The sequence below is a fragment of the Carcharodon carcharias genome, chromosome 12, assembly GCF_017639515.1.
Source record: "Carcharodon carcharias isolate sCarCar2 chromosome 12, sCarCar2.pri, whole genome shotgun sequence".
Classification (NCBI taxonomy): Eukaryota; Metazoa; Chordata; class Chondrichthyes; order Lamniformes; family Lamnidae; genus Carcharodon; species Carcharodon carcharias.
The window spans coordinates 122279642-122293379 of NC_054478.1; the positions used below are offsets into that span (position 1 = coordinate 122279642).

The 13738-nt window shown below is 41.9% G+C and overlaps 1 protein-coding gene across 1 annotated transcript in view; it reads right to left on the reverse strand.

The window, feature by feature from the left end:
* The window catches only part of LOC121284766 (minichromosome maintenance complex component 3 associated protein), an 87123-nt gene extending 73407 nt beyond the window's left edge, over positions 1-13716 (reverse strand). The window contains exons 1-3 of the mRNA XM_041200349.1: positions 12279-13716; positions 8890-9113; positions 1153-1234 (exon numbers count right to left, since the gene is read on the reverse strand). Of these exons, the coding sequence (XP_041056283.1) occupies positions 1153-1234; positions 8890-9113; positions 12279-13446 (1474 nt within the window). The 5' untranslated portion in view covers positions 13447-13716. The remainder of the gene's footprint in view (positions 1-1152; positions 1235-8889; positions 9114-12278) is intronic.
* Between the last annotated feature and the right edge of the window lie 22 nt (positions 13717-13738).

Here is a 13738-nt window from a genome sequence, read left to right on the forward strand (position 1 = left end):
AAGAGATGGAGTATAAAAGTAGGGAAGTCTTGCTACAACTATACAGAGCATTGGTGAGAACACAGCTACATACTACTTACAGTTTTGGTCTCCTTATTTAAGGAAGGATATATTTAAAGTGGAGGCCGTTTAGAGAATGTCCATTAGGTTGAGTGTCAGGATAAAGGGGTTGTCTTATGGAGGAAAGGTTGATCAGGTTGGGTCTATACCCATTGGAGTTTAGAAGAATGAGAGATGATCTTATTGAAACATAAGATTCTGAGGGCAGCTTGAGAGCATAGATGCCGAGATGATGTTTCCTCTCATGGGGGAATCTAGAACTAGGGGACAAGTTTCAGAATAAGGAGGTTGCCCTTTAAGACAGAAATGAAGAGGAATTTCTTTTCTGAGGACCATGAATCTTTGTAATTCTCTAGCTCAAAAAACTGGGGAAGATGAGTCATTGAATATATTTAAGGCTGAGATTTATACATTTTTGAACAAAAAGAGAAGTCAAGGGTTATGGAGAACAAGCAGGAAAATTGGAAGTTTAGATTATCCATGATCTTATTGTATGGTGAAGCGGTCTCGAGGGGCCATATAGCCTACTCCTGCTCCTATTTCCCAATGTTAAGATGTGATAAATTTACTGTGCTGTTACTGTGAACTATACAAAGCCTCTACGTGGATAAACACAGCCCTATATTTAGAATTCAGTTTAGAAGTAAAATTCTAACAGGACGAGACAGGGTAGATGCAGGAAGGATGTTCCTGATGGTGGGAGAGTCCAGAACCAGGGTCACACAGTCTCAACCATTTAGGACTGAAATGAGGAGAAATTTCTTCACCCAGAGAGTGGTCAGCCTGTGGAATTTGCTACCACAGAAAGTAGTTGAGGCCAAAACATTGTATGTTTTCAAGAAGGAGTTAAATATAGCTCTTGGGGTGAAAGGGATCAAAGGATACAGGGAGAAAGCGGGAGCAGGCTATTGAGTTGGATGATCAGCCATGATCATAATGAATGGCAGAGCAGGTTCAAAGAGCCAAATGGCCTACTCCTGTTCCTATTTTCTATGTGTCTATGTTTCTATATAAAATTGCCTTCAGTCAGAGAAGGGTGAAAGCTGGGACACAGGAATGGAGAATAAAACATAAGCTGCTCTTGTAACTCACTGTTTTTTTTCCGTTGCCAAAATATTTCAATCTGTTGCTTGCGTAGAGATTTTCCTTTTTTCTTTGCATTGGAAGCAGATGCCTTTAAAAGAAACACATTCATTTTAACACTCTCCACATTCACTATCACAAGTGCAAATACTCAAACTAATAGGATCTTGGGTTGCAGAGCTGGTCTGTCCTGTAGTATTAGAATTTAAAAATTTCCTTTTCCCTCCCTAAAGAATGTGTAGGTTATCAAATGAGGGCAGGACTTGGCTCCGGCTATGATTCCTCCAACAAGAAAATAGCCAACAACAAACTGTCCTCTGGTACGTCACAAAATTGTGAAAGTCTAAGCAATATGGACCATTGCAAAGACTCAGCATTTTCCAGCTGGTGAGGATTTTAGGGGCTGGAGAGGATGCTTATAAATGTGGAAAGAGGAGAATTAACCAAGCATCACATTGTTCTTCAGTCTTATGAACCCCAGTAGAAGCCATGAAACAAAAGGATTTGTAGCACAGCAGGCAGCAATTCATCCCATCCGGCCCGTGCCAGCTCTTTGAAAGAGCTATCCAATTAATTCTATCCTACTTGTTCTTTCAACATTACCCTGCAAAGTTTTCATTTTCAAGCATTTAGCCAATTCCCTTTTGAAAGTTCCCATTGACTTTGTTTCCACCAACTTTTCAGCCGGTGTATTCCAGATCATAACAACTCATTGCTTAAAAATAATTCTCATCTTCTCTCTCTGGTTCTTTTTCCAATTCTAACGAATCCATGTCCTCTGGTCACCGGGCCATCTGCCACATGAAACTGTTCCATCTTATTCACTTGAACAAAGCTTTTCAAACAAAAGAATATACAATACAGCAAAATACATCCTCTTAATATTTTCATATCCATCTTTACTTAAAAATTTCAACAAGTCATTATTTCATTTAGAGTTTTGGGTCTCAGGTGGGTTGCACTGTTACAGTGCAACAAGCATCAACAAGACGGGCTAAAGGAGCAGCAAAATCGATAGGGAGTTTGAGAAACTGGGTTCTAAATTAATAAGCAGAACCTCAAAGATAATAATCGCTGGAAACTGTTGGAGAGATGCACAAATTGACATCGGGTCAAACAGATTAGAAAACTAAAATAAAAGCAGGAAATGCTGGAAATACTCAGCAGGTCTGGCAGTATCTGCAGAGAGAAATAGAGTTAATGTTTCAGACTGATGACCGTTCATCAGATGGTACTTGACCTGCTAAGTGTATCCAACATTTTTTTTCATTTCAGATTTTCAGCATCTACAGCATTTTACTTTTGTATTACAGAACTCAACATGTGATTTCAAGAGTGTTATCAAATGAAGGTATTTTGATTCATGGGGCACTGGCACTGGGGAATGAGGGAGCTTTTCTATTGGGACGGGTTACACTTAAACTGGCCTGGAATCAATACCTTCCAAATCATATAAGTAGGGCTGTGGAGTGTGCTCTAAACTAATAGGGGACAGTGGGGTCAAGAAATTTGGAAATCTAAAAAAAAGTTGAGGCAATAGAGCAGTGTATTGATTTAAATAAAGGCAAGTGGAGTGGAACAGAGTGCATCAGCGAATAGGGTCCACACAAAAATTAGTGGTAATAAAAACTTAAAAGACCCTTTATCTGAATGTAGAAAGTATTTGTAATAGGATAGACAAACTAGTATCACAAATAAAGATAAATGGGTTTGATCCAATCACCATCATGGAGACATAGTTACAAGATGGCCGAGGTTGGGAAATGAATATTCCAGGATACATCATTCCAAAAGGACAGAGAGAATGGAAAAGGAGGAGTGACACGACAGTAAAGAATGACACAAGGGCAGTCATAACAAGGGACCTTGGTTCAGAAGATCACAAAGTCGAATCAGAATGGGTTGAGGTAAGATATAAGGGTCAGAAAACACTGACGGGATAATTTATAAGCCCCCTAAAAGTAGTTATACCATTGGACAGAGCATTAAGCAAAAAATAATTGGAGCAATGCTAAGGCAATGTAATAATCATGGGGTGTTAACAGGATCCAAACCAGCTGGTGAAGCAGAAACCAAGGCATAAAGCTTTTCTTTAGAGGGAGTTTGTTGACTTGTTCAATCTCACAGCTCTCCTCTCACTCAACCCAGTCTCCAAGCTATCCCCTATTTATATGTTCTCAAAGACAATTAACACCCATCGCCTGTTTTTCTTAACCGTAACAGGTAATTGACATGACATTAACCAACCTTAATTAATTGGCAAGACATTAACACTGGATTTTAATCTTCATACAAGCTGGACACAACACATGGGCAAAGGTAATCTGGAAGATGAGTTTGTAGAATGCTTTCATCACAGTTTTCTAGGACAATATGTCCTAGAACTAACTATGGACAAAGATACTTTAGATCTCACATTGTGTAATGAGGTAGGTTAATTAGCATTTTCATAACAAGAGACTATTACAATTGAGATTAAGATTATATTTTGGACTGTGCCTTTAAATTTAGGTTGAAATGAAGGGGTTCATGTGACCTATTCCAAATTCTGCCTGACAAAAAGTGTGGCTTAATTGCTATGGGAACAAGAGAGCCAAGTCAAGGGACTTCCTGAACAGGGTGCAAAGTTCTCACACTTGGGAACAAAAGGCAAGAGCAGCTATGTTAACAGCGACTGGCTTGCTGGCTCCAGGCTTTTGGGCAGAAGGAAAAAGGAAGGGAGTATCACAAATCAGCAGAGAGAACAGGCTGCTGGTTCTCTGCGGGCCACCAAAGCTGAATGCAGGAGGGAGACGGTCTCGAAGAGGCACATTCCGCAGCCATCTAAGAAATCAGGGAGATTAGTCCTGCCACAGCCAAGAGGGGAAGAGGAATCAGTGCAGCGGGCTTTACTGCTGGCAGTGGATTTGCGAAACTCTCCAAAAACTGAAGAAAGCGCCTGGGGTCGCCTGAAGTTATTAATTGCTGGAACAGGGAAACGTGAACCCACTGGAAGTGACTATAGACTCTTTGCTATAAGGAGTGTAATTCTGTAGAGAGTGCGATGTATGTTGTGCGATGTATAGAAGAGCATTCCTTTCTGTAGTTTAAATTATAAGTGGCCAACAAAAATAGTGCTTTTAGTCGTTTGTTACAGCAGAAATCCGAAAACGTGAAATCTTGTCATGTCATCCTTTTGATCAATTAACTGGAAGATTGAATTCCTTTTTCAACATTAATCGGTATCTACGGGGATCGTAACAAGATCCACTGGGACATAGTAATCACAATACAATTGAAATCCATATTAACTTTGAAAGTGACATACCTAAGTCTAAAACAAGAACCTAACACTTAAACAAAACCAAGTACACATGTATGAGGGGAGAGTTGGCTAAGGTTAATTGGTAAATAGATTTAAAAGATGTGACAGGGAATAAACAGTGGGAAATATTCAAAACGATTCACAAAACTACCAAAAACACTTGGGAATTTAAGGATAGTTCTGGATTTAAAAAGGTTAAAAATGTTGGGGACCTAAGGATTGGTGTATTAGAAATACTACATTCTAAACACTACATTCTAAATGAGTTCCAGCAGATCAGAATTTAGCAAATGTAAAATCCTATTCAAGAAAATAGGGACAGAGAAAACAGGGAACTACAGGCCAGTTAACTTGACATCAGTCATCTTGAAAATGCTGAGTCTATTTAGGAAATCTAACAATACACTTGGAAAATCAGAATGATCAGTCAGAGTCAATGTGGTTTTATGAAAGAGAAATTGTGCTTGACAAATGTATTAGAATTTTTTGAGGACATATCTTTACTTGTACTTGAATTTCCAAAAGGGATGCAATAAGATGCCACACAAAAAGGTTAATATGGAAGTTAGGGATTCATGGAGTTGGGGATAATATATTAGCATGGATAGGGTATTGATTAATGAACAGGAAGCAGAGAGTTGGGATAAAAGGGACTTTTTCAAATTAGCTGTAACTCGTGTAGTGCTGCAAGGTTTAACAATGGAGCCTCAGCCATTCATAATCTACATTAGTGACTTAGACAAGGAGTCCGGGAATAATGCATTCAAGTTTGCTGACAATACAAAGCTAGGTGGGAACAGGAGCTGTGAGGAGGAAACAGAGGTTGCAAATAGATATAGACAGGTTAAGTGAGTGAGTAGATGGAGCACTACATAGGGAAATGTTAGGTAATTCACTCTGGTAGTAAGAACATAAAAGAGCAGAATATATTTTAAAAGATTGAAACTTGTAAATGTTGAAGCTCAGAGGTACTTGGATATACTCGTTCAAGGAACACCAAATTAGCAGGTAGAACAAGCAATTATGAAGGCAAATAGCATATTGGCCCCTACTGCAAAGGGATTGCAGTACAAGAATAAGGAAGTCTTGCTAATTTTATAGGGCTTTGGTAAAACCATACTTGGGTTACAATATGCAGTTTTGGTCTTCATATCAAAGGTTCATTAGATTGTCCTATAACGAGAAGTTACACAAATTGGACCTATATTCTCGAGTTTAGAAAAATTAGATAAAAGCAAAATACTGCGGATGCTGGAAATCTGTAATAAAAACAAAAAATGCTGGAAAAACCCAGCAGGTCTGGCAGCATCTGTGGAGATAGAAACAGAGTTAACATTGAGTCTATGTGACTTCTTCTGAACTGAAAAATGAGAGGTGATCTAATTGAAATATACACATGATCCTCAATTATCTGACAGGGTAGTCACTGAAGTTATTTTCCCTGCCTGGGGAATCTAGAATATGGGTGCTCAGCTTCAGGATAAGAGGTTGATCATTTTGTATTGAGGTGAGGAGGGTTGAAAATCTTTGGGATTGTCCACCCAGAGGGTTGTGGATGCTTTATCATAGAGTTTATATAAGGCTGAGCGAGACAGATGTTGTCTCTCAAGAAATAAAAGGCTACAAGGACTGTGTGGGAAACTAGAGTTGCGGCAGAAAATCAACCATGATTGTACTGAAAGGTGGAGCAGATTCAAGGTGCCCTATGGTCAACTCCTGCTTCTATTTCTTATGTTCTTATGACAGCAACTAAAGAAAAGATAAATCCAGAAAACTGAACAACATATCTGCCTGTCATAGGAACGAAGGACCTGAGAGCAGGAGTAGGCCATCTGGCCAGTTGAGCCTGCTCCACCATTCAATAAAATAATGGCTGATCTGGTTGTGGTCTCAGCTCCGTTTTCCTGTCTGTGTCTGCACTCCACAACCCTTGGCTCCCTTATCCAACAAAAATCTAGCTAACTCAGTCTTGAATAAATTTAAAGACATAGCATCTGGGGCAGAGAACCTCAGAGAGAAAATTTCTCATTTGTCTTAAAAGAGAGAAGTCTTATTCTTAAACTATGTCCAAGTTCTAGTTTCCCCCACAAGAGAAAACATCCTCCCAGTATCCACCCTATCCAATCCCGTCAAGATGTTTCAATAATATCAACTCTTATTCTTAACTCCAATGGGTATGGACCTAAACTGTTCAACCTTTCTTCATAAATAAGCCCTTCATCCCCAAATTGCTTGCGGACAGACTGGAGGTGTTCTGCAAAACCGTCACCCAGTCTGATTTTTATCTCCCCGATGTAGAGGAGACCACATTGGGAGCAGGGGATGCAGTAGACCAAATTGAAGGAGGTGCAAGTGAAGCACTGCTGTACCTGAAAGGAGTGTTTGGGCCTTTGTACGGTGAGGAGGGAGAAGGTAAAGGGGCAGGTGTTGCACCTTCTGCAATTACATGGGAAGGTGCCATGGGAAGAGGATTAGGTGTTGGGTGTGATGGAGGAGTGGATCAGGGTGACAAGGAGGGAACAGTCCCTACAGAATGCTGACATGGGGCGTAAGGGGAAAATGTGTTTGGTAGGGCATCATGCTGGAGTTGGCAGAAATGGCAGAGGATGAAACTTTGAATGCAGTGGCTGGTGGGGTGAAAAGTGAGGACAAGGGGGACCCTATCATGGAGGGAGGGGAAGGTGTGAGGGCAAGGTGTGGTGAGGGCAGAGGCGCGGGAGATGGTTTGGACACAGCTGAAGGCCCTGTCAACCACAGTTTGGGGGGGCAGGGGAGTAAATAAACGTCTTCCTTCTTCCTTAACCGAGATTTTCCTCACATTTTGCTTCCTTACCTTTACACCACTATTAGTACCTTTTTTTTTAAGCACTAACCACTACCACTAACAATCCCTTTGTCCTCGTTCATAACATCTTCGTCAATCCCTCCTTTATCCCCACCTATCACAGGTCTTCGATCTAGCTCTATCTGCCCCACCCCCTTAAACAGTATATATTTCATCACATTTCCACTTCTCTTCAGCTCTGAAGGGTCATAAGGAATCAAAATGTTAACTTTGTTTTTTTTCCTCTCTCCACAGATGCCGTCAGACCAGCTGAGTTTTCCCAGCATTTTCTATTTTTGTTTCAGATTTCCAGCATCCGCAGTATTTTGCTTTTATCTAAGTGGCAAGTAACACTGGCACCACACAAGTGCCAGGCAATGACCAACTCCAATAAGAGAGATTCCAACCATATCCCCTTGACATTCAATAGCATTACCATTGCTGAATCCCACACTATCAACACCCTGGGGGCTACCATTGACCAGAAACTCAACTGGACCAGCCATATAAATACTGTGGCTACAACAGCAGGTTAGAGGGAATTCTGCAGAGAGTAATTCACCTCCTGCCTCCCAAAGCCTGTCCACCATCTACAAGGCATAAGCGAGGAGTGTGATGGAATACCCTCCTGGGTGAGTGCAGCTCCAACAGCACTCAAGAAGCCCAACATCATCCAGGACAAAGCAACCTGCTTAATTGGCACACCATCCACCCCCTCTAACACTGCGCACAGTGGTAGCAGTGTGTACTATCTACAAGATGCACTGCAGCAACTCACCAAGGCTCCTTTGACAGCATCTTCCAAACCCACAACCTCTACCACCTTGGGCTGCAGATGCATGTGAACATCACCACTCCAAGCCACACACCATCCTGATATGGAACTATAATCATCATTCCTTCACTGTCACTGGATCAAAATCCTGGAACTCCCTCCCTAACAGCACTGTGGGTTTAACTACACCACATGGACTGTAGTGGTACAAGAAAGCAGCTCATCACCACTTTCTAAAGAGCAAGAAGGAATGGGCATTAATGCTGGGCTAGTCAGTGACATCCAGGTCTTGTAAATGAATTTAAAAAAGACCTGTTCAACGCCTCCACCATTTCTTTGTTTTCCATTATCAATTCCCCAGACTCACTGTCTAGAGGACCAACAGGAGCTTTAGTTACACTTTTCCTACTCCTATGCTTAAAGAAGCTCTTACTTCTGTTTTTATATTACTGGATAGCTTTCTCTCATACTCTGCTTTCTGCCTCTTTATTATCTTTTAAATCATTCTTTGCTGGTTCTTAAAATCTGTCTAATCCTCTGACCTACCATGAAGCTTTGAAGATTTGTACAGTGTTTCTTTCAATTTAATGCTACCCTTGACTTCCTTATTTAGCCATGGACGATGCTCTCAAAAACATGTGTGAGATTGCTGCTCCTCTCTCATTAACTCTCCTGTCAGTTAATAAAACTTTAATTCTGATTAATGTCCGGTGATGGAAATTTGGGAACAAAGTTGCCTCTAAATTTTTTTGCAAGGTCCCACCTTTTAAAGTGCCCATGAACTACAAAAAAAATTAGAAGGTGCACTGTTCATGAATGCAGCAACCATCCTCAGGTACTCACGTGATCATAGAAGTGAACCACCGCCAGCCTCTTATTGGTTTGACAATATACCCGCTGCACCTTGCCAAACTGCGAGAAGTGCTTCTTGATGATCTCCTTCATGTTAAGGTCCACTGGGATGTTTTTGCATTGAATGGCAGTGAGTTCTGACAAGGGAACACTGGACAGACTATCTGTGCTGTCACCCCGACGTAGCCTCCGGGAGGAAGACCTGCCAACAAAATCTGGGAGAACAAAGGAAAACAACAGAATCAGAAACTAATCCAGAACACCGAAAAAAAAAACAACCCAGCAGAACTGAAAATGCACCTTAAAGCAGCTCCTATACATGTGCTGCATTTTCCATTCATATCTCCTGTGGAATTATCATGAATTTATTTTTTTACTCTGCTGTGGCCCTTTGCATGTAAGAGACCTTCTATGGAAAAAAAAAGATTGGATTTATCAGGTCGAATGGTCAAGAGACAGGGGCATAAGGGAGATGGGATTCTGAACAAAGTGCAGCGATAGAACAAGTACCTTAGCCTGAACAATTGAACAAATTCTGACTGGAGCCTAACGCTTGCCTTAATACGAGGATAGAGGGTAGAAGAAAAATGAATGAGAGGGGGCAACGTGCACTGCTCCACCCAGTATCCTTATGCTTAAATATCTGTTCAGAACTGTAAATTACTGTCTAAACACAGTAATGTGTTAATCTCTGCTGTGTGACAATGAGAGATTTACTAAACCAATTGTCAGGTCTGAATCCCTTGCACAAATAAATCTTACATTCCCCAGCACAGCCAGGATTTTTTTTCCCCAATTCATTTACAGGATGCGGGCATTGCTGACTAGGCCAGCATTTACTGCTATCTCTAATTGTCCTTGAGGTGGTGGTGGTGGGCTGCCTTCTTGAACTGCTGATTACCACACATATTGACTATATCACATTGAGCAGCAGAAAGCAGCGATATTTAAAAAAAGTGCTACAATATCCTGATGTTTGAAATACTACAGGAAATCATTCCTGCAGATCTTTCAATTAAAAAAGGCAATTTGCTGTTCATAACACTGACTAACATTTCATAAAGCATGCCATTGAACCCCACAGTCCAAGAAAGGCCCCAGCTGATCTCAGTTAGGTTATTGAAAACTAGCCTCAGAACCTTTTCAGTTTGGAAGAGGAAGCAAAAGTCAAGGTCTCTGCTCCTCAGCAATCAGACATAGGAAGGAGCACTAAGTGAAGACAGTTTCAAATGTAATAACCCATTCATGTTGACACACTCTGTCTAAGCTTTAAGAATAGTGACATGGTTGGGGGTAGACAGCCACCAGCGCTAGAATGAGTTGACGCCTTCACATAAAATAGAAATACAAAAAGACAGGTTTTTTTTGCTACTGAGTATTATAAATTGAGAGAAGCCAACATTTTTAAAATTTTAAACATAGAAAATTATTTCCTCGCATGCTGCTTTAATTTGGTTTGGTTTACTGTGACAATGTATTTTCACCTGCCCGGAATACTGGATATTTTAAACCTATAATATTTCTGTACTAGATCGCAGATAGAGCAAGTTTTAACTGCCATGAATGGACAGTAAGCCCTTAGTCTAAAACTGGTCTGTTTTTCCATTAGATTTTCCTCAAGATTCATTTAGGCTCACAATATCAACTTGTATTACTCACTCAGAAGAGCATGATTGCTAACAATCAAACATCTGATGACACCTCTAGAGAATGTGCCTTGCACCATCTGATTAGACTGACTACTGTGTTATTCCATTCTATTCCCACAGTTTCAGGATTGGAGGTGGGGCGGGCACTGCATAGCAGGCAGGTTCTTGAGTGCTTTCCAGCCAAAGATTACAGTCTCATCCCATGGTAGCAACTTTGATTCCTAGTAATTTCAGTCCCTTCGAGAGAATGGAATGGGAATGCCCCGACTGACTAGTGCTGTAACAAGTGAACAGCTCAGTGGGCAGAAATTTGACTTCTTAAAGGAACAGCCCTCAATGCAGATGAAAGCAAAATACTGCAGATGCTGGAAATCTGAAACAAAAACAAAAAATAGCTGGAAAAACTCAGCAGGTCTGACAGCATCTGTGGAGAGGAATACAGTTAACGTTGAGTCCATGTGACTCTTCATCAGAAGAGTGGTATTCGCCACTAATAAGATGCTACCGTCAAGCCAAGAAGACGTTGTGCCTGTCACACAAATGAGTAACGTGGTATATGAATTTCAGTGCCAGTGTGATGGTAGGCTGTACGTCCCAAAGATTGGCAAATTGTATCAAATACATGTCCCAGCCACTGTTTGTAATGGGCAAGGTACAGACCATACCCAACCAGCTCGCACTTGCAAAGCTCAGAACACAGTGTCCAATATTAGATGTGATTCCACGATTGGATAACATTTGCTAAATAACCTTCAGTATCCTAAGAATTCCACTGACAACCAATTTAAGATCATCAGTCGGGCCTGCAGTGTGGCGCATTTGTGTGTACTGGAAGCTACATATATTAATAGATAGGGCCCTGCTCTTTGCGGACAGAAAGAACATGTACCTACAACGCACCTGTATGAGCTAAACAAAATAAGTGAGTCATTCGCTGACTCATTCCTCAGGACATGGCCTTGACCAATCAGGGTCAAGGCATTGCCTGGTTTAAATTTCAAACAATGCTTAGCAGTTAAATGTCAGTCACCATCAGTGGTGCATTCTCCATGGCAACGCCACTTTGCCAACCAATCAGCACTTTTCACTCAGTATAAATTTTGTTTTCCCCTTATATTAGTTTTCTTGCAAGCGTCCTGTGAGTGCAAGATGAAAAGCTTAGATGTGTCTCTTTTTTCAGCAATACAAAAGTTATGCTTCAGTTGTAAGACCACATCTGGAATACTGTGTATTCATCTCCTTATTTAAGAAAAGATGTACATGCATTAGAAGTTCAGAGAAGGTTTACTAGACTAATAACAGGAATGGGCTGGTTGTCTTATGAGGAAAGGCTTGTATCCACTGGAATTTAGAACAGTAAGAGGCGACTTGATCGAAACCTTTAAGATCCTGAGGATTATTGACAGGGTGGCTGTGGAGAGGATGTTTCCTCTTGTGGGAGACACTGTTTAAAAATAAGGGGTCGCTCATTTAAGGCAGAGATGAGGAGGAATTTTTACTCGCAGAGGGTTGTTCCTCAAAAGACAGTGGAAGCAGAGTCTTTGAATATTTTTAAGGCAGATGTAGATAGATTCTTGATAAACAAGGGGATGAAAGGTTATCTGGGTCGGCAGGAATGTGGGGTTGAGGTTACATTCAGATCAGCCATGATCTTATTGAATGGCAGAGCAGGGTCGAGGGGCCGAGTGGCCTACTGCTCCTAATTCGTATGAGATACATAATTCTACTCACCATCTCTCACTCTCTTCTTTGTTTCTTCTTTCCTCAGTCGAGCAGGCCATTGCAATGGAATGCTTGACTCGGCTAACAGCTTCAATTTTTCAATTGTTTCGCTTTCTGAAGGCGTGCTGACTCTTTTAGATTCCCTTCTACTGCCCTTTAACACATCTTGAAGGGCGAGATTAAAGACCCCCATAGATGGAGCAACTTTCGCTGGCCTTTTCCCTAGAGACTGGCTGTTCTTGGATCCTGTTGCTTGTCCTTTAACAGCACTGTATTCAAATTGGTATGGTGACCTTTCTCGCTTGTCTTTTCTTTTCACGCCCTTTTTGGGAATCAACTGTTCCTCCTCCTCTTCACGCTTCAAAGTGTGTCCGGTCTTTGCCGTTGTTCCAGTGGTTCCCACTCCACTGCGTCTCACATCATATGTCAACGCAGGGCTAGCATCAGACACTCCAAAGACTGGCTTCTGAGTCGATTTTTCTTCGCCAGCTACTTTTTTGTTTGATGCAGAGTAATCTACTGCGACAGCTAAACTTGGTTGAGAAAAGGTATATGAGGCTGAGGTGCTGCTGGGGGTCGGCTGCACGAAACGGAAGCCTCCGGGAGGACCGCTCATAGCCGCCGGCTGCGAGAAGCTAAAAGTATCTGGCAAACTAACTGTTGCAGTTGGCCGAGATAACCTGAAGAGGCTGGAGGAAGTCCCGCTGTTTGTTGGTTGGGAGAAACTGAAGGATGGGCCACTAATAGTGGCACCCTTACTCTGTGAAGCCGTGAAAATGCCCGCTTCGCCACTGCTCAAAGGCTGGGAGAAGTTAAATGAGGCAAGTTTATTTGATGATGTGTTCGTGTCCAGACTGCCAACATACGATCTCTGGACATCCGGATTCCCGAACCCTTTGAAGTTTGGCTCAGGGTGTCTAAAACCTCCAGCCGTTGTGGCACCAAAGTTAACAGAACTTGAGAACGTGCCAAAAGGCTTAAAACTGAAGGGCTGACTCGGTGCAGGAGGAGGGCCAGAACCATGGGCTGCTGAAGCCGCCTGGTGTCCAAACACAACAGGAGACTCTCCGACTTCATCCGCTTGCCCGAAAGGAGGATCCTGCTGGGCATGAAAAACTGGGAAGCTGTGGTCACCTTTCTGAAAGAGCGCATGGGGCAGCTTGCCCGCTGGATCCATGAATCTGGATGAACAAGGGCCGCCCGGAGCCGTCAACCTCCGGGGTCGGGCCTCCTAAAAACTCTGTGACTTGGCACCAAAACCAATGAGCAGTTCCGCTTAACCCCACCTGCTTTGTGCTTCTAGTATTTCTTTACATTTACCCTGATACATTTATGCCTAAAGACAACATAATTTCACATTCAGATAACAATCCTGCAATCCAACAACAGGCCTCAGTCAAGTGCCGCTATTACTGCCAAACATAAACACCTCCAGGGTCCGGCCCCGTTAACCTTCCGTTCCGGTCAAC